General features: G+C 43.6%; 1 protein-coding gene across 5 annotated transcripts in view; it reads left to right on the forward strand.

The window, feature by feature from the left end:
• The first annotated feature begins 2,216 nt into the window (after positions 1–2,216).
• The window catches only part of LOC137431526 (pygopus homolog 2), a 35,210-nt gene continuing 9,794 nt past the window's right edge, over positions 2,217–27,632 (forward strand). For 2 of the 5 annotated variants that reach the window (XR_010985289.2, XM_068122924.2), the window contains exons 1-2: positions 2,217–2,566; positions 25,249–25,325. Coding sequence is in view for 2 of the 5 variants with exons in the window: in XM_068122924.2 (XP_067979025.1) it covers positions 2,518–2,566; positions 25,249–25,325 (126 nt within the window). In the remaining 3 variants the exon portion in view is untranslated. Of the gene's footprint in view, positions 2,567–7,678; positions 7,824–25,248; positions 25,326–27,632 lie in introns of all 5 variants that reach the window. The other 3 variants (XR_010985290.2, XM_068122925.2, XM_068122926.2) reach the window with 2 other exon arrangements.

Raw genomic sequence — 27,632 nt, forward strand, 5'->3', positions numbered from 1 at the left:
CACGCGTGATTGCGTACAACCGAGCGGATGGCGTACCACGTGACCCGTGCTGTTACCTTTCTTATAGAACCCGATCAGAGCGATCTAATTCGTACCATGCTAAGCCAATGATGGAAATCACGAGACGGTCGAATCAAAGGAATAACACGATTTAATTATTATTTACACAATGTACAATGATTCGGTAGAAGAAGAGACACAGGGCAGTCTTAATCAGTCTTACTTATTTCCACAGACAATGGGCCCACTTACACACACAGGGAGATGAAGGAAGAATGTTCACGCGCCGAACGCGCCTGCTTTGGTCGCCCCAGGAACAGCTCACCCGGCGTGGCCCTCTGGCGGTCACAGCACGTATCCCGGCGAAGGCGGGCAGGCAGGAAAATTCTCGCGGCGCGTATCTCGGCAAAGGCAGGCAGGAGGTAATATGCGCGTCTGTGGCCCGGCGCGGGTCTCTCTTTACAGCCGCGATTAATACAACTGAGCGTTTTCACTCTCGTAACTAACACAGCGCAACTCGTCTGCACTCCTCGGGGATCTGAACTCAGCGCTTTCACTTTCATAACTGAGAACTCAACTCAACTCAACTCGGGCTCATCTCATAACTGAGCGGAGGACCCCGACTCATAACTGAACTCCAACTCAACTGAGGTGGGGGCTTGGGGGCACAGGGTTATATTGCCCCACCCTAGCCCGAATTGAATGTTCCAAACCCCGCCTTTTGCCGCAGTGGTAAGTCACTCCCGTTTCCAAGTTCCCTTATTGGCGGCTCGCGCTTACCGTTGGCTCCTCCTCCGCCTTCCTTCGGCCTCGATCGACTTGTTCAGGCCTGCCTTGTGGTATTTCGCGCCAAAACCAAAAGCATCGAAGCATCGTAAGGCGACCTAATTCTCATTATCCTACTCAACGCAAAACTAATACAGGAAAGGTCTACGCTTACATTTACTAATAAATAACTGAGCTTAAACGAGGCTACATGTTGTAGTGTACTAACTCGGAGGGGAAATTAACCTTTATTATAAAAACACAAAACCGCAACAATTTATATATATATCGGCTATATATTCATTCACTTTGTTCTGCAGAGTCACTTTGTGCTGGAAATATGAAGAGAGGAGGGGAGGGAAGTGGAGAGGCGAGTGGAATGGGAGGGGCGAGGGGAATGGGAGGAGCGAGGGGAATGGGAGGGGCGAGGGGAATGGGAGGAGCGAGGGGAATGGGAGGGGCGAGGGGAGGGTGATTATGCACACTCACCTGAGGTGCGCTGTCTGGCCTGGGTTAGAATCCCCAAGCGGCTATAAACTATCATCCCGGTGTTTCACAAGCAGGGTGATTCATCAATGAGTGTGTGGTCCCTCGGATGGACGCAAAAGGGACGTATGATCTGCAAGCATTAGTTGGTGGATGTTTAAGACCCTACAGCCTACGTTGTCCTATATGCGAATATAAAAGTGTAAACCGTTCACTCTCCCCGGTCCGTGCGCTAAAGGTGTGCCATGTTAAGAGGGATTCGGGGGAAAACATCTCCCCTCCTCCCCTCCCTCCCTCCCACGGTAAAACTTTAATTCTAGACTTCATTTCCCGAACCTTTGAGCATCTTGGGGTCTTGTTTGGGTTGAATTACTTCTGGGAAGTTGATTTTTTTTTTATTCTCGAATGTTGTTTAAAAAATGGAGTTAAATTGATTTTTTTTCTTCCCCGGCAAAAAGGGGAAACATTCGCAACAAACGAATCCCCCTCCCCCTGGTGACAGGCATGTTATATACATACAAGTGCTGTTCGCAGGTAGAGGCCATTCGGCCCATCATGCCTGCGCTACACCAATACCAGCATCCATCCCCCATCCACACACAAGCTACCTACAAGACCTGCCATATCCGCTGTACCCCTCTATCCCCAATACATCTCTAGGTACCATATAATTACAATTTAAACTTATCGACTCTTTCTGCAGCTACTACCTTTCCAGGGAGACCATTCAATGCCTTTAATAATACCTCCTTGTAGTATTTCCTACTGTACAACTCATTCGATGTGATGTTTCAATAGCGAGAGGATTTTGTATTCAGAGAAAAGTAATAACATCAGGGAAAAGGAAGAGTTACAACGGAAGGAACGTTGTCGCGACGAAACGAGGAAGGACGAATAATGACGGTGATCAGGAGGAGAGAGAGGAAGAGTCGGGAAGGGCAAGAAGGAGGAGCGGAGAGGAGGAAGGGGGTGGGGGCGGCTGGGACACTTCAATTTCAACTTGAGGTCTCCATGTTGGCTGGGTGCAGTCTGCTGGAATCCTGAACGTCTCACCGACGCCTGGACACCGCCTGCCAGGCCGGCAGACGTACCGCCGGCCCGGGCCGGGCCTTCCCAGGACCGGGCCAGGCCAGGCTGGGCGGCCACACGCGATTGAAGGAGAAGAAGAGGCGGCCTATGAGAGGCGCTGAGAAGAGGTTAGCGTTAGACAGAGGAGGGATCCGTCGGGCCCAGGAGCGCAGCATGTGAGCTTTCTCGGCCTCACTCATGTCGGCGGAACAGGACAAAGAGGCGACTTCCAAGAAGCGGCAAAAAGGTGACATTCCTATCCTACGCCGGCGATGCCTGTACAGGCCGGTGTGCGGCCTTCATGTAATCGGACAGTCTTTCATAACCGATCCTTTTCTCACCTCTTGTTTTCTCAATTACGGCCACCTCGTTTCCAGCTCGTGGCTACCTCGTTACTCGCACACCGTCACCTCGTTACTCGCACACCGCCGCGTCGTTACCCGCACACCGCCGCGTCGTTACCCGCACACCGCCGCGTCGTTACCCGCACACCGCCGCGTCGTTACCCGCACACCGCCGCGGCGTTACCCGCACACCGCCGCCTCGCTGCCCGCACACCGCTGCCCGCACACCGCCGCCTCGCTGCCCGCACACCGCCGCCTCGCCGCCCGCACCTCGCCGCCCGCACACCGCCGCGTCGCCGCCCGCACACCGCCGCGCCGTTGCCCGCACACCGCCGTGCCGTTACCCGCACACCGCCGCGTCGTTACCCGCACACCGCCGCGTCGTTACCCGCACACCGCCGCGGCGTTACCCGCACACCGCCGCGGCGTTACCCGCACACCGCCGCCTCGCTTCCCGCACACCGCCGCCTCGCTTCCCGCACACCGCCGCCTCGCTTCCCACACACCGCCGCCTCGCTGCCCGCACACCGCCGCCTCGCTGCCCGCACACCGCCGCCTCGCTGCCCGCACACCGCCGCCTCGCTGCCCGCACACCGCCGCCTCGCTGCCCGCACACCGCCGCCTCGCTGCCCGCACACCGCTGCCCGCACACCGCTGCCCGCACACCGCCGCCTCGCCGCCCGCACCTCGCCGCCCGCACACCGCCGCGTCGCCGCCCGCACACCGCCGCGCCGTTGCCCGCACACCGCCGCGCCGTTGCCCGCACACCGCCGCGCCGTTGCCCGCACACCGCCGCGCCGTTGCCCGCACACCGCCGCGCCGTTGCCCGCACACCGCCGCGTCTTTGCCCGCACACCGCCACGCCATTTATCGCACACTCACTTCCATGTCCACCTCCTCTCACCTGCAACCCATGTCTCTCTCACCTGCACCTCCTCGTTCTGTGTCTCATCTGCACTGCCTCTCTTTTACATGCACCTCCTGCCTCTCATCTGCACCTCTCTCACCTGCACCTCATCTCTTTTTCTCTTTCACCTGTACATCCCATCTCTCCCTCTCTATCTCTCTTACCTGCACCTCCTCTCTCTCCTCATTCTCACCTGCAATCCCCTCTTTTTAATTCTTTCATTCACATCCTCTCTCTCTCTCACCTGCATCTACCCTCTCTTGCTCTCTCTCTCTCTCGCTCTCTCTCTCACTCGCTCTCTCTCTCACTCTCTCTCTCGCTCTCTCACCTGTACCTCATCTTTCCTGTTCTCACACTTGTATCTCCTCTTTCTTGCATGCACTTCCTCTCTCTCTCTCTCTCGCATGCACCTCTTCTCTCTTACACACACACTCCTCTCTGGCACACTCCTCCTCTCTCTTGCATGCTTCTCTCTTTCTTGCATGCACCTCCTCTTTCTTCACACGCACTTCTCTTTCCCGCATGCACCTCCTCTATTTATCGTACCCACCTCTCTTTATTTTGCTCTGTATCAAATCCCTCTCATCTCCATCTCCACTCTCTCACTTTTTCTCATCTCCTCTTCCCCTCTCTCATTCCTCTCGTCTCCTCCTCCCCTCTCTCATTTCCTCTCATCTCCTCCTCCCCTCTCTCACTTTTTCTCATCTCCACCTCCCCTCTCTCATTTCCTCTCATCTCCTCCTCCCCTCTCTCCTTTTCTCTCATCTCCTCCTCCCCTCTCTCCTTTTCTCTCATCTCCTCCTCCCCTTTCTCATTTACTCTCATCTCCACCTCACCGTCCCTCTCTCCTTTTCTCTCATCTCCTCCTCCCCTCTCTCACTTTCTCTCATCTCCACCTCCCCTCTCTCCTTTTCTCTCATCTCCACCTCCCCTCTCTCACTTTCTCTCATCTCCATCCCCCCCCTCTCACTTTCTCTCATCTCCATCTCCCCCCTCTCACTTTCTCTCATCTCCTCCTCCCCTCTCTCACTTTCTCTCATCTCCACCTCCCCTCTCTCACTTTCTCTCATCTCCACCTCCCCTCTCTCACTTTCTCTCATCTCCACCTCCCCTCTCTCACTTTCTCTCATCTCCACCTCCCCCCTCTCACTTTCTCTCATCTCCTCCTCCCCTCTCTCACTTTCTCTAATTTCCACCTCCCCTCTCTCACTTTCTCTCATCTCCACCTCCCCCCTCTCACTTTCTCTCATCTCCACCTCCCCCCTCTCACTTTCTCTCATCTCCACCTCCCCCCTCTCACTTTCTCTCATCTCCACCTCCCCTCTCTCACTTTCTCTCATCTCCACCTCCCCCCTCTCACTTTCTCTCATCTCCTCCTCCCCTCTCTCACTTTCTCTCATCTCCACCTCCCCCCTCTCACTTTCTCTCATCTTCTCCTCACCTCTCTCACTTTCTCTCATCTCCACCTCCCCTCTCTCACTTTCTCTCATCTTCTCCTCACCTCTCTCACTTTCTCTCATCTCCACCTCCCCTCTCTCATTTTCTCTCATCTCCACCTCCCCTCTCTCACTTTCTCTCATCTCCACCTCCCCTCTCTCACTTTCTCTCATCTTCTCCTCGCCTCTCACTTTCTCTCATCTCCACCTCCCCTCTCTCATTTTCTCTCATCTCCACCTCCCCTCTCTCACTTTCTCTCATCTCCTCCTCCCCTCTCTCACTTTCTCTCATCTCCATCTCCCCTCTCTCACTTTCTCTCATCTCCTCCTCCCCTCTCTCACTTTCTCTCATCTCCTCCTCCCCTCTCTCACTTTCTCTCATCTCCATCTCCCCTCTCTCACTTTCTCTCATCTCCACCTCCCCTCTCTCACTTTCTCTCATCTCCATCTCCCCTCTCTCACTTTCTCTCATCTCCTCCTCCCCTCTCTTACGTTCTCTCATCTCCTCCTCCCCTCTCTCACTTTCTCTCATCTCCACCTCCCCTCTCTCACTTTCTCTCATCTCCACCTCCCCTCTCTCATTTCCTCTCATCTCCATCTCCCCTCTCTCACTTTCTCTCATCTCCACCTCCCCTCTCTCACTTTCTCTCGTGGCCTCCTCCCCTCTCTCATTTCCTCTCATCTCCATCTCCCCTCTCTCACTTTCTCTCATCTCCACCTCCCCTCTCTCATTTCCTCTCATCTCCACCTCCCCTCTCTCATTTCCTCTCATCTCCACCTCCCCTCTCTCATTCCTCTCATTTCCACCTCCCCTCTCTCATTCCTCTCATCTCCACCTCCCCTCTCTCATTCCTCTCATCTCCACCTCCCCTCTCTCATTTCCTCTCATCTCCACCTCCCCTCTCTCATTCCTCTCATCTCCACCTCCCCTCTCTCATTCCTCTCATCTACACCTCCCCTCTCTCATTTCCTCTCATCTCCACCTCCCCTCTCTCATTCCTCTCATCTCCACCTCCTCTCTCATCTCCACCTCCCCTCTCTCATTCCTCTCATCTCCACCTCATCTCACTTTTTCACCTGCATCTCGTCTCTCTTTCACCTGCACCTCGTCTCTCTCTTTCACCTGCACCTTGTCTCTCTCTTTCACCTGCAACTCGTCTCTCTCTTTCACCTGCACCTCGTCTCTCTCTTTCACCTGCACCTTGTCTCTCTCTTTCACCTGCACCTTGTCTCTCTTTCACCTGCACCTTGTCTCTCTCTTTCACCTGCACCTCGTCTCTCTCTTTCACCTGCCCCACCTCGTCTCTCTCTTTCCCTTGCCCCACCTCGTCTCTCTCTTTCACCTGCACCTTGTCTCTCTCTTTCACCTGCAACTCGTCTCTCTCTTTCACCTGCACCTCGTCTCTCTCTTTCACCTGGACCTTGTCTCTCTCTTTCACCTGCACCTCGTCTCTCTCTTTCACCTGCACCTCGTCTCTCTTTCCCCTGCCCCACCTCGTCTCTCTTTCACCTGCTCCTCCTCTCTCTCTTTCACCTGCACCTCCTCTCTGTGCTCCCATACCTGCCCCTCCAACCTCTTCTCTTTTTCCTCTATCTCTTGTGGTGGGCCTATTTTGTGTTGTTGTGGCATCTGTGTGTGCATGTGTAATTCATTGTTACAATTCTTCTTCTTCGTCTTTTCCAACTAGACTCTGTGGTGTAATGGTTAGGATGTCCTCTCCGAGTCTGACACGTTCAAACCCCAGCCGAGTCATACCAATGACTGTTAAAATGGTACGTGTTGCTTCCTTGCTTGACGTTCAGCATTTAAAAGTATAGAGCGTGGACAATCCCCATAGGTTAGCATTCGTGGGGAAGAGGAAATTCTTCCTTAAAGGAAATGTCCCGCTGAGTTGTGGTGAGAAAGGTGAGGCCATTTTTGTTGTCCCTGGTACCCAGAGGTTCATGAGAAGTGACAGCACTTCTCCCAAGGTGTGTGCGTGTCAGTCAGCGCCACTGAGCCTTGGATCCTTAAAAAAAAAAAGTACAAGTCAGGAGACGACGATGGTTCACGAGCGAGCGGTATTCAATGACAAAGGACGGACTATAACCGAAACAGGCCCGGACAGGCCAGGCCCGGAAATGTCAAAACGAAGGTTACTGACCTTGAAATGAGGTGGAAAATAATGTATAATCAGTTATGGGGTTAGTTAGCTACACAATACCGAAAATTCGGTGAAAAATGAAATGAAAAAAAAAAAAAACATGAAAATGAAAAATCGAGCTCCGTGGGGCTAGACACATGACATTGGCCTAACCAAATATCGAAACACCTGTCAGATTCCACCAAACCCCTCAGAGAAGATGTAGCCTGAACTCGATTACCCCCTAAAAATACATCTTTTTCGGGCGTGGCTCCGCCCACAATGGGCACAATACGCCCACTCTATGCAGGACACAACTAGATCATGATATCAACCTCCCACCCAAGTTTCATCAAGATCGGATGATATCATCGGGTAGTTATGCTGCCAACAGACAGACACACAGACACACACACAGACAGACGCACACACATGACGAATATAGTGGTCACTTGATAACTCGTGAACCAATAAATAGGTATCATATCAGGCTTCCGAAAATTTAACTTTATTTCCGGTTTCTTTGACAACTTTTATATTGCTTTGCAGATATGAAGGTCCGTGTGACACAAACGGTATAACATACCTGGAGGAACTAAACTGCAGATTCCCATTCCTCCAGTCGCGTGAAAGACCCCCGTGATCTGAGTACCTCATGTAAGGTGCAATGCTTAAAAAAATTGCAAATCTTGAGGTACGTTACACCGTTCACATTTTCCAATGAAGTGGTGTCCTATCCGATGTAAATATGAATTTGAGGAACAGTGTCTGAGTCTCAACCTTTAGAGAAACACCTAGTCTCTTTGGGAAAGCTTCCTGATCTGGGAACTTGACGAGGTATCTGACATGTGGATGGACCTGTTAGCAAACGGCAGAACAAAAATTTGGATTCTAATTTTAGGTATTTGAAGTCTTGCCCTGATGTAGCTGTACTTACTTTTTCCACATGTGAAATTTGCATTTATGTTTATTTAAATTGTACAATGGACTACAAAATGTAAATGTTTCATGATATTTGTTGTATTATATCACCTTTATCTTTCAATATTGTTGAAATGAAGATCAAATAGCTGTATGTTGAAATATGTTGAAAAAGTCAAAACTTTACATGGGGTGTCCTTACTTTTTCACGTGTCTGTATTAGGCTGGGCCAAATCAGGGGTGATTTTCAATTTTTCATACTACAAGGTTGTAATTTACCTAATAGTTGTGGCTGGGTAACAGAAACAAAACCATGAAATTTTTTTTCAAAAATATTGACGTCTTACGGTAAAACAGCCCGTTACCATAGCAACCGTTACAGACGACTCAAAAAATTCTTAAAATCGATGATTTCTCAGGCTGTGTGTGACCCCCAGAGTTGATTCTGGTACCAAAAGATTCAGAATTGAAAGCCAAGGATGATTGGATAGCTTAACAATGTCTGTGACACAATTCAATACAACTTTTATCCCAAAACTCATTTTTATCTCAAATTTAAGGCATTTGTTTGAAAAAAAAATGAAAATTTTGCTTTTTAATCATAGGATAATCATTAATCAGAGCTATAGTCAAATTAAATGTACTTTAAATTAACTTTTGTCATTGATTAAGCTTTTTTGTCTCAAATTTAAGGTCTGACATTGAACATTGATAACAAAATAAAAAACCTAGTCCCAATTGTAATCAATGGAGGCCACTGACTTCTTAGTCACAACCTCAGTGGATGTTGCCAGTCCATGCAGCTTCTCCCTGACGCCCTTCACAACCCTGTATAGAGCCTGGAGCTGCGCCTCAGATGTGGGGGCCTTGTTAGTGTTCAAATCTGTGGCGAGTCCAAGTGTCCGCTCTGCTGCGTCATTGACAACTGGGAGTTTGGCCACAACTTCCTTGCCATGACGATAGCTGTCTGAGGTGGGCCACTGTGCAACGGGGAGCTTGACAAAACTGGAGTCAATACCCAAGAGTTCAAACATGCTCCAAGAGTCGTAACCAACAAAGTCTTTGAGGGCTTTACTCCCCAATTGCTGTGAGGCTGGCATCTCCTGTATCATGTTATGTGCAGTCCCATGGTACCTGAGCATAGCCCTTCTCATAGTCTGCTTGTCAGATGACGTTCTGTCCGAGAAGAGTGCCAAAGAGACCAATCTCTCTGAGAGGTACCACAAATGGTTTTGTAGCTTCTCTCGGGCCACAGTCACAAAGGACAGAAATTTGGCAGGCCACTTTGTTGGATTCTTTGCGATACTGGCCTCAGCCTTGAGGAGGTTCTTCATCAGGTACATGTCGTTAGATGGTGCATCTGCAGCACTGGTACATGTCAACCACGCTTTAGTGTAGAAGACTGACATGAATGCAGCGAGACTGGTTATGTCTTCCAGCTCTTCGGGTGTGTAGATATCTCCCAGCTGCCGACGGAAGAATGCCACCTTTATAGTGTATAAAGTCTTGCTCATCCAACGGGCGTGGTGGAATGCCCCAGGAGCTTTGATAGTGATGGTCCTCATACCATCAGGGACAGTCCCTCCAAGAAACAGCAGTGTGAGGTGTGCCAGCTCCAGGTAGTCGTGTCGAAGAGTCTCCTTTGTGCTATTGTCCATCCACGTCTGAAGGAAGGTGATGGTGGCATGTACATGGCCAGCCAGCTCTCTCTGTTGAGCAGACACCTCGACCAATGTGTAGTTGCCCTGGTCCAATTCACTCCAAGTATTGAGCAGTCGCTTGAACAGCTGTTCATTAGGTCCTGTGGTGGGGCCATACACTATTGAGCAAGACGCCCCTCCAACCAATTCGTGGATGTGGTGCCGACACGCCAGTTGCAGAAGACTCCTGCCAAACTCAGTCTCCAGTCTTACTACGACTCCACTCTTGACCCCAGAGTTCACTGCCGTTGTATCGAAGACAAGAGCGCCTATCCTTGATGTGTGCAAGAGCGCCTTGAACGCCCTGATGAATGGTTACAGTAACAACCGAAAGCAGGCATTAAAATTAATGATTGTAAGCTGCTTTTGTTAACTTTTTTTTATTGAAATGAAGATGGCCAAATTTAAACAACGTTATAACAGTTATAAAAACTGGACAATACAAGGTTGTAAAAGACAATTTAAAGTAAATTTAATCTGATTAATGGTTATCCTATGATTAAAAAGCAAAATTTTCAATTTTTTTCCATAAATATGCTTGAAATTTCAGACAAAAATCAGTTTTTTGGATAAAAGTGGTATTGAATTGTGTCACAGACATTGTTAAGCTATCCAATCATCCTTGGCTTTCAATTCTGCATCTTTTGGTACCAGAATCAACTCTGGGGGTCAAACACAGCTTGAGAAATCGTCAATTTAGGCATTTTTTGAGTCGTCTGTAACTGTTGCTATGGTAACGGGCTGTCTGACCGTAAAACGTCAATATTTTTGAATTTTTTTTTCATGATTTTGTTCCTGATACTCACTCACAACTTTTAGGTAAATTACATTGAATTAGGAAAATCACCTCCGATTTGGCCCAGCCTAGTCTGTATGCTGTCTCCTGCTGAGACAAACTACAGTCAACTGGACAAAGAAGGACTTGGCAAATTTATTTGAGATGAAAAAATTTCACAACTATATCTTTGGTCGACACTTTATGACAAAACAGGCCACAAACCACTGGTCAGTTTGTTTGGTCCTCCAAAAGTTTTATCACCTTGGATTATATACTAGTCGCTTTCACTTTCGGCCTACGATTATGACATTATGTATAGACCTGGCTCTTCAATTTCAAATGCCGACACTATGGGTTGTCTGCCACTTCTGGGCAAAGTATCCGACCCTCATACATTGGGCAGTGTGCAGAAACTTTCTGAATCACAACCCCATGAAGGCTAACCAAATACGAAAGTACACCTGGTGTGACCCACTACTCTCCAAGGTCATCTGTGCTATTATTGAGCAAGGTTAGGGCTTTCTACATAATGCTGAACCTGAGTTGTATTCATTCATGACCAGACAGAACAAATGAAGAGTCAATAATGGCTGCTTGCTGTGGGGATGCTAATTGGTCGTTCGTCCATACCTGTGCACAAATATTTTCTATCAGCCCCACGATTGGCATCCAGGCATTCTTATGATGTAGTCTCTAGCACGGAACTATCTTTGGTGGCCTCACCTTGACTCTGATATTGAACAGCATGTGAAACACTGCTATCCATGCCAGAGCAATTAAAATGCCCCTGCCAAGGCTCCTTTGTGCCCACAGAGCCATGGTGGAGGATTCATCTTGACTCTATATGCTGGACCCATTAAAGGCTGTATGATTCTCATCGTCACAGATGCTCACACCAAATGGATCGATGTGACGCACATAACATCCTCACCTGTGCTAGCATACACTTTAACAGTGTTCTGCCACCTATGGTTTGTTGTGAATGTTAGCGAAAATATAACTTGCTTCTCGAGCTCAGAATTGCTGAATTAACTCATCTAAATGGTGTAACTTACAAAATTGTTAGCCCGCATAAGCAAGCCTCGAATGGACTCTCTGAAAGCTCGACCAGCATAAGTAAGTCTGTTCTAAATAAGGTAAACTGTGGGAACCTCCAAACCAGATTGTCATCTGGGCATAGCCCACCACACAAGTTCCCACACTACAACGGGTGATACCAGCTGAGCTGTTGATGAAACGACACCCCACTGGACTGTCTAAGACCTGATATGGCGCCACCCGTCTGCAAAAATCAATTGAGCCAGAGAATTCATCATGACCAAAATGCAGTACATCACCCAATAAGCATTGGGAACCCAGTGTTTATTTTGTTACCCACCACCATTATGACAGTCGGGATGGTGTTGACTGTGTGATGTTCAGTGTTGGGCTTGTGCCAGACATAATGCTTTGAGTTTAGACCAAAAGGTAAAATTTTTGTTTTGTCTGACCACAAAACGTTTCTCCACATGCCTGCAGTATCATTAAGATGCTTTTTCACAAACTCCATATGAGCTTTTAGATGCGTCTTTTTTTCAGTAATGGCTTCTTTCTTGCTACCTGTCCAAAGAGGCCAGCTTTGTGAAGGGAACGGGATATTTTTGATTGATGAACACTGACCCCCATCTCAGAAATAGAGCCTTGCAGATCTTTCAAAATCACTGTTGGATTTACATTGACATCCCAAACCAGCTTCCTGCTTGCCTGGCTGCTGAGTTTGGATAGGCGACCTGGTCTGGGTAAAGTCTGGGTGGTATGATACGTCATCCACTTCTTAATTATTGACTTAACCATACTCAAAGGGATAAAGAGAGACTTTGAAATCTTCTTATCACCCTCTCCTGAATGGTGCTTCTCCACCACTTTATGTCTGACTTCTTTGGAAAACTCCTTGGTCTTCATGTTTGCCTTGTTGGTTGACCAAGTGAGTTGCATCGTAAAAGTCCTTGGATAAGTGGGGGAGCTTAATTTTTAAGTTAAACCACTGATTACATACAGATGAAAAATGAGGTCAAGAGGACTTGGAAATTGAAGAAAGCTGAAATTGTACCAGTGATAATCTGAGCAACAGGAATAATCAAGAAAACCCTTACTGAGCACTTGAAAAGCATTCCGGCGATTATCACCACAAACGAGCTACAAGTGGAGGCTGTCAGAGGTTCATTGAGGATTTTGAAAAGAGCACGTGCAACGAAGCTATGAAAACAAAGTTTCACAATCTGGTTCAAGAATGCTGATCCTTTACCAAAAAAAGAGGTGGACATTTTGAGTTCTAGGATAATTTACTCCCATCTCCTAAAAAACCCGCAAATGGAGATAACAACCAACATGAAACCCATTACACTTTTTTGTAACTTTTCAAAAATAATTTGCTTCTGAGGTGATTTAGGGTTTATTAGGCAAAAAATTTGAATACTCATTCAACTGAGAATCATATGATTTTTCTCTGGTAATGTAACATTCACGTTCTATCTGCATTCTTAGCTTTATCATTTTGGATTTATTTTTGAAGACATATATCAACTTTGACTTGAAAGCATCATAAACTCAGGTGGCATCACAATGTGAAAACCTTGGAGGAGGGTCAATACTTTTGCAGGCCACAGCACCTATTGTCAGCATGGATATCTGCAAAGGTAGTGTCCAGGTAATGTTTGAAGTTAATTCAGCATCAAATGAGAGTATCATGCAACTTGAAGGACAGTAATCTCCATCTTCACAAAATTCTCGTCTGGCAGAGACTTGTGATGTTGTAGCTGGTTTCATTGTTGTCATTGGGAGTAAAGCACAAAAGTGCTTTTAAGCACACATTGGGGCCGATTGACCAGTTATCCCCCTCCATTCCCACTGACTCGTCTTCTGAGCAGCCTAGTTGTAACCTTATTACTTATTTTCTGGATCAGGTTTGTTTTCCAACTCATGATATGCAAGAAAGTGTGGTCCCGAGTGTGCCTGATGAACACGAGGTTCCCAGTGGAACTAATGAAAACTCCTTGTGCTGTTGCTGCAGCAATTATTGATATGTCGGATGAACAAACAGATTAATTTAGAGGTGATTTGGCCTGTTATAACTGATCAAGTTGCTGCTGAAGGAACCTGTAATGAAAGCCTATACCTATAGGATATGTGTCTGATGGGACATCATCTGTTATCTCAGCCTTTGGTGACACTTCAAGTGACATTCCTTCTCAAAATCTTGAGGATGATTCATCTGTTTCTATTGATACTATTCATGTCTTATTGCACAAATGTTTATGAAAAAAGGGTGTCAAACTCAAAGGCCTACTCTCTCTCTCTCCCCCCCCCCCCCCACGCTCTCCCGCCCCCCCCCCAGTCTCTCTCTCTCTCCCCTCCCCCTACTCTCTCTCTCACCCCCATTCTCTCTCTCCCCCAACTCTCTCTCTCCCCCCACTCTCTCTCTCTCTCCCCCAACTCTCTCTCTCCCCAACTGTCTCTCTTCCTCTTCCCCCACTATCTTTCTCTCTCTCCCCACCACTGTCTTTCTCTCTCTCTCCCACTGTCTCTCTCATTAACTCTCCCCCCTCCCCCAATGTCTCCCTCTCTTTCTCTCCCCCACTGTCTCTTTTGCTTCACCCACTGTCTATCTTCCCCCACTGCCTCTCTCTCCCCCCCCCCCCCCCCCACTGTCTGTCTTCCCCCACTGCCTCTCTCTCTCCCCCACTGTCTGTCTTCCTCCACTGCCTCTCTCTCTCCCCACCTCGCCCTTCGCTCTTTCTTCCTCTCTCCTTTCTCTCTCTCTCTCTCTCTCTCTCTCTCTCTCTTCACTCCTTTCCCTCTCTCCAAACTCCACCTTCTTCCACCCCCTTCTCTCTCGAACCTCTTTTAGCCTCCCCTTTCTGTCCATCTCTTCCCAACTCAACTGCAACCTCACAGCTATGCTCACTGCTGCCTCCACCCCTTTTCTTTCTTCACCTCAATCCATGTCATGTCGTCTTAGTCAACTTCATCATCCACCATTGCCTCTTTTATCTGCTTATCCACACGTCATCCCTTCCTACACATCCCCTTGCATTGTCATTGCTCTTTTAGACCCCCTTTTACCACATTTTACTCCCACTGTTCTTGACAGTATTCGGTATGAGACGTGCATTTTATTACCCTCGCCAGAGGAGAGGGTATTACATTTGAGTCCGTTTGTTACTTGCCGGAATAGATTCCGGCATTTACATAAACATGTGCGATGTTTGAGGGGTTTCTTGCATGCACAGCTCGTTTCAAATCCCCCCACAACATCTCGATGGGATTTAGATCCGGGCTTTGACTTGGCCATTCCAGAACCCTCCATTTCTTTCTTTTCAGCCATTCCTTGGTGGATTTACTGGCATGTTTAATGTCATTGTCATGTTGCAAGATCCACCTTCGGTTGAGCTTCAACTTTCCGACAGATGGCCTCACATTATCCTCAAGCACCCTCTGGTACAATGAAGAATTCATAGTGGATTCTATGATGGTGAGCTGCCCAGGCTGTGCACTGGATCAGGTATCGGGCTGGTATCAGGCTCTTGTGGTCAGGTTCAGAAAATGGTTCAGAAAATGAATCCTTATGAACTCAGGTGCAGAAAATGAATCCTCTTCTGTTTGAATGACTTCCATGAGGAACTGCTGGGTGCTGCAGTATATGCTTGTTCTTCTCTTTTGTTAGCATCCCATCCATTGACTTCAACAAGTTTTCCTACACCAGAAGCTGAGATACAACCCCAAACAGTCACAGAGCCCCCTCCGTGTTTAACACTAGGCTGCAAACATTGCGTGTCGTAATGTTTTCCAGGTCTTCGGCGTATGAACTGGCGTTTCTTCGGTCCAAAATGTTCAAACTTCGATTCATCAGACCGGAGTACCTGATTCCATTGTGCAGTCACCCAATGTTGGTGTTTGTTCCCTTGCAAATTACAGTCTTTTCACCTTATTCTGTGGTCTCAGCAGTGGTTTGTTTGCTGCAACTTGCCATGGAGACCTGCTGCAATCAGCCTTCTGCACACAGTGCTGCCAGAGATGTTAATGTTCAGGCCTGCTCTCATTTCATGTCAGCTGCTGACTTGATTTTCTTCCATCGCATAAGCTGAGCAACTTCAAGTGCTTGTCTTGCCTTGGAGAGGTTTTTCTGGGTCTTCCTGGCCTTTTCATGTCTTGTACTGAGCCAGCTTATTTCACGCGTTGCAAAGTGTATCTTACACCACTGTAGGAGATCTTCAGCTGTTCTGATTATTTTATTCACCGTGTGCCCTTCTGCTCACAGAGTTTGGATCTTCACATGCTGTTCTGTTGAAAGTTGCTTCCTTCATAACATTCTGAACCCACTCATAGACTTTCAAGCAAGGGAACAAGCTGAGGAAAACCCCATCCATATTCATGATCTCTCCTGCCTCAAATTACCCCATTCCCAAACACTCCTTTTTTTTCCCCAGGTTATAGTGATTCCTCCCCCCTCTTCCCTCTCCCTCACCTCTTTTCGTTTATTAGTTGTTGGTTGGTTTGTTCGTTTTTTGTTTCAACCTTGCCTTCTCCTTCTCTTGCTGTGTTTCATTCAGCTTGTGTGCAGCTTATTCACCGAGCAAAAGGTCCCTACGTCTGTCCAGAGCCTCGCCTCAAAAAAGCATTAAAAAGTCTCTACGTCTATCTATCCAGAGCCTCCCCGTAAAAACCTCAAAAACAAGAAAGAGCAATCAGATTGCAGACCCTCGCTAGGTCGTGTTTTAGTGGTTTTTAAGGCTTTTGTGATCAAACAAATATGGCGACCGAACCACGTGACCGATGACATCATTTTTTTTCCTCCACCAATTTATCCCTAGATGGGCGCTCAAGAAATTTCATCTTGATCGGATGAAGTTTTGTACTTGTCGAATTATGACGTCATAATGGAGGCACCTATGACATCATCATTAACATATGCTATTCCCCATGGAGAGTTCTTTACAATGATCCATGTCTCAATTGTTTATATGCAGCAGTTTCGGAGATATAGAGGTGCAGTTTTTCGGTTTTTCCAAGAAGGCGCTCATACCACGTGACATATGACGCCATAATCATGAATTAAAAAAATTATACAGGTGGAGGTGCATCTATGGTGAAAATTTCCTGTCAATTAGACCAACGGTTGCAGAGAAAACCCTAACCCTCTCCTCTGGCGAGGGTAAAAAACGTATAAAGCTTTCGCTCAAAAACGAGTAAAAATTTACGACTTCTGTCCAGAACATTTCTTTCATATTCAGAACGTGTACGCAATATATTATCAGGGCATGAGGCACGTCAAATTATTTTGGGATCAAAGCCAATTTGGAATTTTGGGAATTTTTTTTAACATGAGAGAATATTACAGGCTTGTATATACTTTTGAGAAACACTACTTATTTGTTTGTAGACACTTTACCATATCCAATACCAACAAACAACTTTTAATTATTTATTTATTTATGTACACTTTACAATACAGTACTATACCTACATATCACCTCGTCTCAGGGATTGCCGGGCACTGCTATCGCCACAAAACGAACCTGTTTCCAATCTTATACTCTGGACATCTAAATATGGAAAGCCGAAGCAGGGCAGACGAGATCTCAACTATTTCAACATGTTGAAGGAAGGATACTGGCTTGGAGACAGATGAACTGCACACAGCAGTGCTCAATCGAGAGGACTGCAAGTTGAGGAACAACGTCACCTGAGTTTGGCCTGAGAGCCGACTTAAGAAGATGTACCACCTTTAATAAATTTATTTCTTCATATCCACTTTACCATCTGCACTACCACCAAACAACTTTGAATAAATTATTTATTTATTTTTATCCACTTTACCATCTGCACTACCACCACACAACTTTGAATATTTTTATTTATTTATTTTTATCCACTTTACCATCTGTACTACCACCACACAACTTTGAATTTTTTTTTTCTTTATTTTTATCCACTTTACCATCTGTACTACCTACATATTTATTTATTTCTTTACATGTAAAATCTACATGTTCCGTTTTCAAGGCTGTCTTGATGAAGACTTTTTTATTATTAAATTTTTTTTAGTTGTCAACTTATTATTTATTAGCTTCGTGTCATCACCCTATTGTTGTCTAATTTTTATGCCTCTGCCCCCGAAGGTGGCCGGAGGCATTATGTTTTTGGGTTGTCCGTCCGTCCGTACGGGCTAAACCTCATTTTTCTCAGCAACCATATGTCCGATTGAGACGAAACTTTCAGGGTAGGAGTGACACCCATGCAGAATGTTTTTATGATAATTGTGATGTCATATGTCACGTGGTATGGTAGCCATCTTGGATTAAACAAATTATTTTAAAAATATTTATTGGAAACCGCTGAATGGAAAAATTTGAAACTTGGCACACTGTCAAGTACTCCCAATGGGGAACAAAAGCATGATAATGATGAGATCATAGGTGAAGTGGTATACCAGCCAAAAATGTTTTGATCAAATTCCTTATCCTAAAAATCTGAAATTGCATGCACATGATCTATGACCCATTTGTATTGAAATATTAAATTTATGACATCAAAGGTCAAATGGTTTGGCAGTCATATTGGATTTAACCGAAAACCTTAAAAAAACATCTTCTCTCAAACCACCAAATCGATTGACTCGAAACTTTACCTGCATCATTGACTAGGCATGGCGTTTAAAAGATGATCACAAAAACATCATTGGTCACATGGTATGGCAGCCATATTGTATTGAAGGAAAATATTAAATAATTATATCTCTGAAACCACTTACCCTATTGATGCAAAATTTTACAATTATCATCTAACAGCACTGTTGCATATAGTTTGAAAATTATGATGTCATAGGTCACCTGGTTTGGCAGCCATCTTGGATAGAAAAATGAACCTTATCCAATCACCACGAAACTTCACAAACGTGATCCCCTACCCATAGATTTTCAGTGTAGATTTTTAAAGGTCATATGTCATGTGGTATGGCAGCCATATTAGCTTGAAAGTCGATATTTGAAAAATTCTCTTCTCTGAAACCGCTTCACCGATCGATGTGAAACCTGTCATGGCTGGTGAAAATGTGATACTTGAAAACTGCCGAAGGGATTTAAATCAAACCTGTTGATTTTTAGGACAGTCAACGAGGGCATCTACTCGTTGTGGGACTTTGCAGAGGCGTATTGGCGACACAGTCGCATTGTTCTAGTTTTTTTTTGTATTTTTAGTTTCTCAGCTGAAGCTCTTCAATTTTTAAATTCATGATTTCCAGATGAAATGCTAGTTGTTCACTGGAGAGCTTTAGCCTGGTGTTGGCTTAACGGTTAAGGTCTTTATTAAGGTTAAGATATTTGGGTCTTGAGTTTGAGCCCCTGTCGTGCCGCTGAAATAACACCAGGTGAGTTGACTCGGCGGGTCATCCTTCCAAGGTCAGCAAAATGATTACCAGCTTACTGGTAATGGGGGCACTGTATCAGCAGCACAGCCACGCTTCCAGAAATTATGCAACCAGCAGCCACAAGCTGCATGCGAAACAACAACAACTGGAGCTGCATTATTCTTGTACTAACTTTTGCTTGCTGAATGCAACAGCCAAAAACGGCGATGATGGTGTTGATATCAAGTTTAGCAAACTCGTGCGGCCATTGCTCACTGCCTCGTGTTGGTCATTGCGTGTGGAGTCCTTTCCCTTTCCCTTACTACTACCTCTTGCCTATCCCTCTTGCCTATCCACCTATATCCCTTTGTCATTCTTCATTTCAGCATGCATGTAATGTGAATGTCGGAGGGAGAATTGAAAACATGAATTATATTCCGTTGCTTTGAGTAAACTCGCCCTCCACTGCTGGGAAGTGGCTGGAAACTACAACAGGAAGCAACATCTGCGCTACTGTTTACTGGTGCTGCAACATTACTTCATGGTTGTGGGCCTGAGTGGGGGGGTGGGAGGGAGGGTCGACACCCTCGATGTGCAGGATCGTTTTCATTTTCTTGGTGAGATTTTTTGTTTTGTTTTTGGACCCTGAGGTCAAAGCCAGCCACCTTAAGCTTTAAGTGAACACCAGGCTTTTGGAACATGATAGTGACTGAAATTGGAAGGGGGTGTGGATAGAGTTTGCATAGACGCATTGATTTATTGAGCCTGTCCTGTTTTACTGATCCGTTTATAGCCCAAGGTTGTGATACGCAGGTCTGCTGCCGAGCCAAAAAACGTGCCTGCTTGTTTTCAGCCGATATGTATTTATATATATCTGTTACATTTCTTGATTTCGACTTGGGCCAACCTGTTCGTCCTGTATTCAAAAATAGCAAAACTTCCCTGCCCCATCCCTTCTTCCTCTGCATGGAAGTGACACAAAACAAGTGGCAAACTCAGAAAGACTTTCCTCAAATACAAACTGCATGTCATTAGGAGTGCAACAACATCTTGATGTTTGTGTTTACCCCATGATGATGCAATGCTTTTCTGCAAAAAGATGATTTCATTGTTTATATATTCCCGTCCCCTTTCCTTCCCACCCCTCACTTTCCGCATCCTCCATTCCAATCTTCGATCTTTCTTTTCCTTCTCTCCCAACTCTTCCCACGCACTCCTACCCTCAATTCTTTTCCAGTTCTCTTCTCTAAATCCCAAAATCTTGTGCGCATATAATAAATGTATTCCTTGTCGTTTTCGTGCTGCAGATTTCTATTTTTGAACGGCAGTTGTAGATTAAGATTCACGGGTGAGGATGGGCGTTTCAATGAAATCATCTTTTTGCAGAAAAGCATTGCATCATCATGGGGTAAACACAAACATCAACATGTTGTTGCACTCCTAATGACATGCAGTTTGTATTTGAGGAAAGTCTTTCTGAGTTTGTCACTTGTTTTGTGTTGAACCATTTAAATCTTATTTTAATGAAACGTGTGTGTGTGTGTGTGTGTGTGTGTGTGTGTGTGTGTGTGTGTGTGTGTGTGTGTGTGTGTGTGTGTGTGTGTGTGTGTGTGTGTGTGTGTGTGTGTGTGTGTGTGTGTGTGTGTGTGTGTGTGTGTGTGTGTGTGTGTGTGTATTGTATGTGTATATTGTATATGAATATTGTATATGAATATTGTATATGTATATTGTATATGAATATGTATATGTATATCTATATGTATATCTATATTTATATGTATATGTATGTTGTATGTTGTACGTTGTACGTTGCGTATATGTATATTGTATATTGTACATTATGTATATGTCTGTGTATATTGCATATGGTATATGGTATATGTATATGTATATCTATATTTATATGTACAGTATATGTATATTGTATTATGTATTTTGTATGTTGTATGTTGTATGTTGTACGTTGTACGTTGCGTATATGTATATTGTATATTGTACATTATGTATATGTCTGTGTATATTGCATATGGTATATGTATTTGTATATTGTATATGTATACGTATATATTATAATTTATATGGTATATGGTATATGATATATTGTATATTGTATAATATATATGTATATGTATATGTTATAATTTATATGGTATATGGTATATTGTATATTGTATAATATATATGTATATGTATATGTATATGTATAATGTATATGTATACGTATATGTTATAATTTATATGGTATATGGTATATTGTATATTGTATAATATATATGTATATGTATATGTATACGTATATGTTATAATTTATATGGTATATGGTATATTGTATATTGTATAATATATATGTATATGTATATGTATATGTATATATATATATAATATAAATATATACGTATTTCTTTGTTAAAATATATTGATCTAAGCTTCTGAGGCTCACGGTGTAGGTTGCACATCCATCAAACGCGGACTAAAACAAGAGGAGACGTCTGTGTACATTTGCACAAATCGCAAGGACATTAGTCGACAATGTGTAAATGAACACACTACGGAATATATAAGATTTGAAATCTTCGGCCCGAGCATCATAAACCACGGGTTCAGATGCGAGTGCTGAACAGGTCAGGCCATTAGTCGTTTGAGAAACGGTTCTAGTAAAGCATGGATGTGATGACCAGGGCAGCGGAAGGCTTTGACACATGATCGATCTGCTCTCTTTTAACTTGACCCTCGGGTGTCAGAAATTAGCCTGATGGATGAACGTTGTGGTGCGGGAGGGAGGTCGGGAGGTCGTTTACATCTTCGACTGTTGTTTATGCTGTTACTTTCTACATTTATTGTGCTCTTGTGTGTTCTTGTATATTCTCCTTTTGTGCTCATACACGCGTCTGACTTTATAAACCAGAAAACACAAGTGTTTCTGATTATTCTCACAATGCATTTAATACCTATATGTCTCTGACCTTAGGAATGCTGTTGAACCACTTGGACTTGTGCTGACCATGGCTTTCTGCCAGAGGTTCCCTTCCAGTTTGATTTTATAGCCTACTAGCAGAAGTACCCGGCATTGCCGGGCGGGGGAGGGGAGGGGAACGGGGGGGGGGGGGGGAGCGAGCCCCTTGGCAAAGCGAGCGATTTTTTTTCCATAGCGTCATATCGTTCATAGCGTCATATCGGTCATAGCGTCATAACGTGATCGCTCTGAGCGAATCAGCGCCCACCTGCTCTGATTCCGTGCGCTGAAATGCGCTGAGGTAAATATGAATAAAAAATATGGATCGTCAAATATTTTGAGTTCGGCCATGTTCGTCCCACGGTCAATGGCCATGTCTATGCCAAATATCAAGCACGTAAGCCTCTCCGTTTAGGAGTCTATCGGTAACATTACACACACACACACACAAACTGTTTTATATATATAGATTTATTTAATCTATCTATAATTCCAGTAATCTCTGTCTGTCTGTCTGTACGTCTGTACGTTTGTTTGTTTGTCTGTGACCGCTGTTTCTCGACAACTACCGGTCCGATATACTTGAAACTTGCCAGGTATATTGCTGGGGACCCGAGGATGTGCCTTTTCAAGGTTTCATATTAATCGGACAATTACTTACCGAGCTATGTCTAAAAAACGATTCAACCAATCAGAGAGCAGCGAACGATCGCGTGTGCCGAACGTGGAGGACACACTCTGCCTCGGATGGCACATTTGAGAGCGTATTCATTTATTTCACGTTTGCAAACTATGTTGGCGCTATGTTGGCGTTAAACGATGTTTTAAAACTAATAAAAACGAATTTGCGATTCATTCGCTTTCCTGCGCGTTTGTGTACGCGATGGCGATTTCTTTACCAAACTCCGGAAGCCGTTCGCTTTGGACCGAACCATTTCATGTAAATAGAGGGGGGGGGGATTGTCACCACTCGCAAGCCGTTCGCTTTGGACCAAACCATTTCATGTAAATAGAGGGGGGGGATATAATTTTAGATATATATATATAGTACGGGCATGCCCTAGTCTATCTATAATTCCAGTAATCTCTGTTTGTACGTTTGTACGTTTGTACGTTTGTTTGTCTGTGACCGCTGTTTCTCGACAACCACGGGTCCGATATACTTTTAACTTGCCAGGTATATTGCTGGGGACCCGAGGATGTGCCTTTTCAAGGTTTCATATTAATCGGACAATTACTTACCGAGCTATGTCCAAAAAACGATTCAACCAATCAGAGAGCAGCGAACTATCGCGTGTGCCGAACGTGGCGGACACACTCTGCCTCGGATGGCACATTTGAGAGCGTATTCATTTATTTCACGTTTGCAAACTATGTTGGCGTTAAACTATGTTTTAAAACTAATAAAAACGAATTTGCGATTCATTCGCTTTCCTGCGCGTTTGTGCACGCGATGGCGATTTCTTTACCAAACTCCGGAAGCCGTTCGCTTTGGACCAAACCATTTCATGTAAATAGAGGGGGGGGGATATAATTTTAGATATAGATATAGTACGGGCAATGCCCTAGTTTTTACAAATGCATGGTTTATGTGTTTACAATTATTTATTTATTTTTTATGCACTTCCTACCTGCTCTCTTTCATTGGTTTAAGCATGGTTTATGTGTTTACAATTATTTATTTATTGGTTTGTGTTTACAATTATTTATTTATTGGTTTATGTATAATTATTTATTTATTGGTTTATGTATTTACAATTATTTATTTATTGGTTTATGCATTGGTTTATGTGTTTACAATTATTTATTTATTGGTTTATGTATAATTATTTATTTATTGGTTTATGCATTGGTTTACGTGTTTACAATTATTTATTTATTGGTTTATGTATAATTATTTATTTATTGGTTTATGCATTGGTTTACGTGTTTACAATTATTTATTTATTGGTTTATGTATAATTTTTTATTTATTGGTTTATGCATGGTTTATGTGTTTAGAATTATTTATTTATTGGTTTATGTATAATTATTTATTTATTGGTTTATGCATTGGTTTATGTGTTTACAATTATTTCTTTATTGGTTTATGTATAATTTTTTATTTATTGGTTTATGCATTGGTTTATGTGTTTACAATTATTTCTTTATTGGTTTATGTATAATTATTTATTTATTGGTTTATGCATGGTTTATGTTTACAATTATTTATTTATTTTTTATGCACTTCCTACCTGCTCTCTTTCATTGGTTTATGCATGGTTTATGTGTTTACAATTATTTATTTATTTTTTATGCACTTCCTACCTGCTCTCTTTCATTGGTTTATGCATGGTTTATGTGTTTACAATTATTTATTTATTTTTTATGCACTTCCTACCTGCTCTCTTTCATTGGTTTATGCATTGGTTTATGTGTTTACAATTATTTATTTATTGGTTATGCATTGGTTTATGTATAATTATTTATTTATTGGTTTATGCATGGTTTATGTGTTTACAATTATTTATTTATTTTTTATGCACTTCCTACCTGCTCTCTTTCATTGGTTTATGCATGGTTTATGTGTTTACAATTATTTATTTATTTTTTATGCACTTCCTACCTGCTCTCTTTCATTGGTTTATGCATGGTTTATGTGTTTGCAATTATTTATTTATTTTTTATGCACTTCCTACCTGCTCTCTTTCATTGGTTTATGCATTGGTTTATGTGTTTACAATTATTTATTTATTGGTTTATGCATTGGTTTATGTATAATTATTTATTTATTGGTTTATGCATGGTTTATGTGTTTACAATTACTTATTTATTTTTTATGCACTTCCTACCTGCTCTCCACCGTTTCAAAGCAAATGATCTGAAATATATTTCCTGTTCTAAAGGCGAGGGTCACCAAAGACCAAGTCATATCATCAACTCGTGGTTGATGGAAGAAGTTTGTACTTCTGTGACATTTTCCAAAATGTCTTTACTGGGTGTGTGCGTGTGCAAACGTGTGCTCCGAGTTGTGAGGTTGTTTGTATTGTGGGATAAAACACATCATTATAACTTGTCTAATGCATTCCTGAGGTGTGCCCATTCAGAATTTTGTTCCAGCAGCTTTTAGTAATTTACTGCTTTTCGCCAGTAACATGTTGGAGCAGCAAAAAGAAAAGAAAAATGTTTGTACTTGAAGAATAGATCGAAGGACACATTCCCTCATCTGGTTTGCATTAAATGCAGTAGGCTACTTGTTGGGGAGGGAACCATCTACATGTTTGCAGTAGTTTTTTTTTACGAGATCACAGTGTTCCTGTTTGAAACTATTGCTGTACTTAAAAAATTAAAAAAAACCGTTGGTGATCACCGTGCCATAACCTTTGCTGCGTCCATCCTTGGCAGATGGAGACCCAGATGGAAAAGACTTGTACGGGGCGACGGCGAGTCCTGAAAAGAAGAAGCGCCGATCCAGTGCACAGGTAAATAAACCACAGTGTTCCCCACAGTGGGACATGGAAGTCATCTGTGTTCCACGCATAAACAGTAGTTCCGGTAACCTTCCGCACCACAAATAACGTAGTCTTTGAGTTGTTTTATTTCTTTAAACCCTAATATTGCATTTGATGCAGGAATGATTAAAAGATTGACTTTCAATGAATGAAGAAGTTGATTGCTTTGAAAAAATATCAAGGATAACTTTTTCAAGGTATTGTAAGAAACATGACATTTTGCACGTATCAGTGACTCCAATTGGTGACAATTGGTGACAGCCTGGTGTTGGCTTAGTGGTTAGGGTGCCGGCTTGGGATCTGAGGATCCTGGGTTCGAATCCCGGTCTATCGCTGAATTAACACCAGGGGGGTTGACTCAGCCTGTCATCCTTCCAAGGTCAGCATATTGAGGACCAGTTCACTGGTAATTCCCTGTGTGTCATAAGAGGCGACTAACAGGGTTGGCGGCAGGAAGGGCATCCGGCCATAAAACATTGCTTCAAAAAAGGGGACCAAGGTGCCCAAAAAAGGCCAACCCCTGCTCTGTCGGGGAAAATGGCCTCTAAAGGTGGTTCTAGTGACTCCAATTGGTGAGCATTACATGAAATTGATTCAAACAAATGCCAGACATGTTGTTTGATAAAATTGATTGACTGTGCTTGTATAAAATCAATGGAAAACTTGTCGTTTGATTTCGTAAAAATTATTTTGGTTGTATTGACGACCAAATTTAAATACCTATATTAATGAAATATATCCTACTTGTCCAACTTACCAAAAGTTCCATAGTGCAGTGCCTTCAGAAAGTATTCACACCCCTTGATTTTCTTCATATTTTGTTGTGTTACAGCCTGAATTTAAAGTGGATTAAATTGAGATTTTTACCGTAGGGCAATGCCTTCTAGAACTGCGTTTGTCTGTCCGTATGTCCCCACAAACGTACACCAATCAGAGCTGAAGATCTGGTCACATGCAGGGGGACAAGTTTAGTAAACATTACAGTTGCATATTTTACTAAAAGGAAATGCAACAACCTTCTTTTGAACGTTTTGAGGTCCCAGCAGGTGTTGTAAGGTAGGTAAGAGGTTTCAGAAATCCTCAATATAATTATGATTTTGAAATGCGATCGACATTTAATTCATTCATTTTATCAATTCATTTAATTTTATCAATTTATCAATAAATAATTAAATATAATAAATAATCAATTAAATAAAAATATCAAATTATCAATTAATAATAAAATATCTAAAATATCAATAAAATAAAATAATAAATTTATCAATGTATCAATTTAATCAATTCATTTTAATTCCTGCTCCCGAATCCGGAAGTGAACAGATGACGATGGTTCGCTGCTTTGATAATATCTCAATACAATTGTGATTTAACATTGTATTTTGTTATATTAATACTGTAGTCTAATTTGTGATTGGAATGATGAATGATGCTGTTTGGAATGAAAATATAGAGAACGTGCTGTCAATTCCTGACGTCTAACTGAAGGTGGCACAAGAATGTGGAATTTATTGGTTCATCATGTGCCATTCGAAAGCCTGGTGTTGGCTTAGTGGTTAGGGTGCTGGCTTGGGATCCTCGGATCCTGGGTTCGAATCCTGGCCGATCGCTGAATTAATGCCAGGTGGGTTGACTCAGCCTGTCATCCTTCCAAGGTCAACAAATTGAGTACCAGTTCACTGGTAATTCCCTGTGTGTCGCAAAAAGGCGACCAACAGGGTTGGCGGCAGGAAGGGCATCTGGCCATAAAACATTGCTTCAAAAAAGGGGACCATGGTGCCCGAAAAAGGCCAACCCCTGCTCTGCGGGGAAAAATGGCCTCTAAAGGTGGTTTTTATCATTTGCCATTCGCCGTCTTTTTACCCGTCATTCACGAACCGGCTGTCCATGCCTGAAGTCAAAAACATTTAATGCTTACATTATTTGCTTACTGGTATCCTTACCCAGGTCATACTATCCTCTTCACAAAAGTATCAAATAAGACTGGCTACGCCGTTGTTAGACTAGCTATCGGTCTTGTTTGTCACTGATCTACACAAAATACCCTATAATGACAAAGTGAAAGCATGGTTTTAGAATTTTGTACAAATGTATTGAATATGAAATACAGAAATATCTAACTTGCATAAGTATTCAGATCTTGACCAAAAGTATGCGTTGCTGTCTTTAGCCAGTCACCCACATGTACAAAAAAATTCAGAATGTGTGCTTCAAGACTATGGACAAAAATGTGTGACAGACACTACAGACCAATATACTTGGCAAAATTTTTTTCTT

Source organism: Myxine glutinosa, chromosome 7, assembly GCF_964187855.1.
Source record: "Myxine glutinosa chromosome 7, kmMyxGlut1.1, whole genome shotgun sequence".
NCBI classification, from domain to species: domain Eukaryota; kingdom Metazoa; phylum Chordata; class Myxini; order Myxiniformes; family Myxinidae; genus Myxine; species Myxine glutinosa.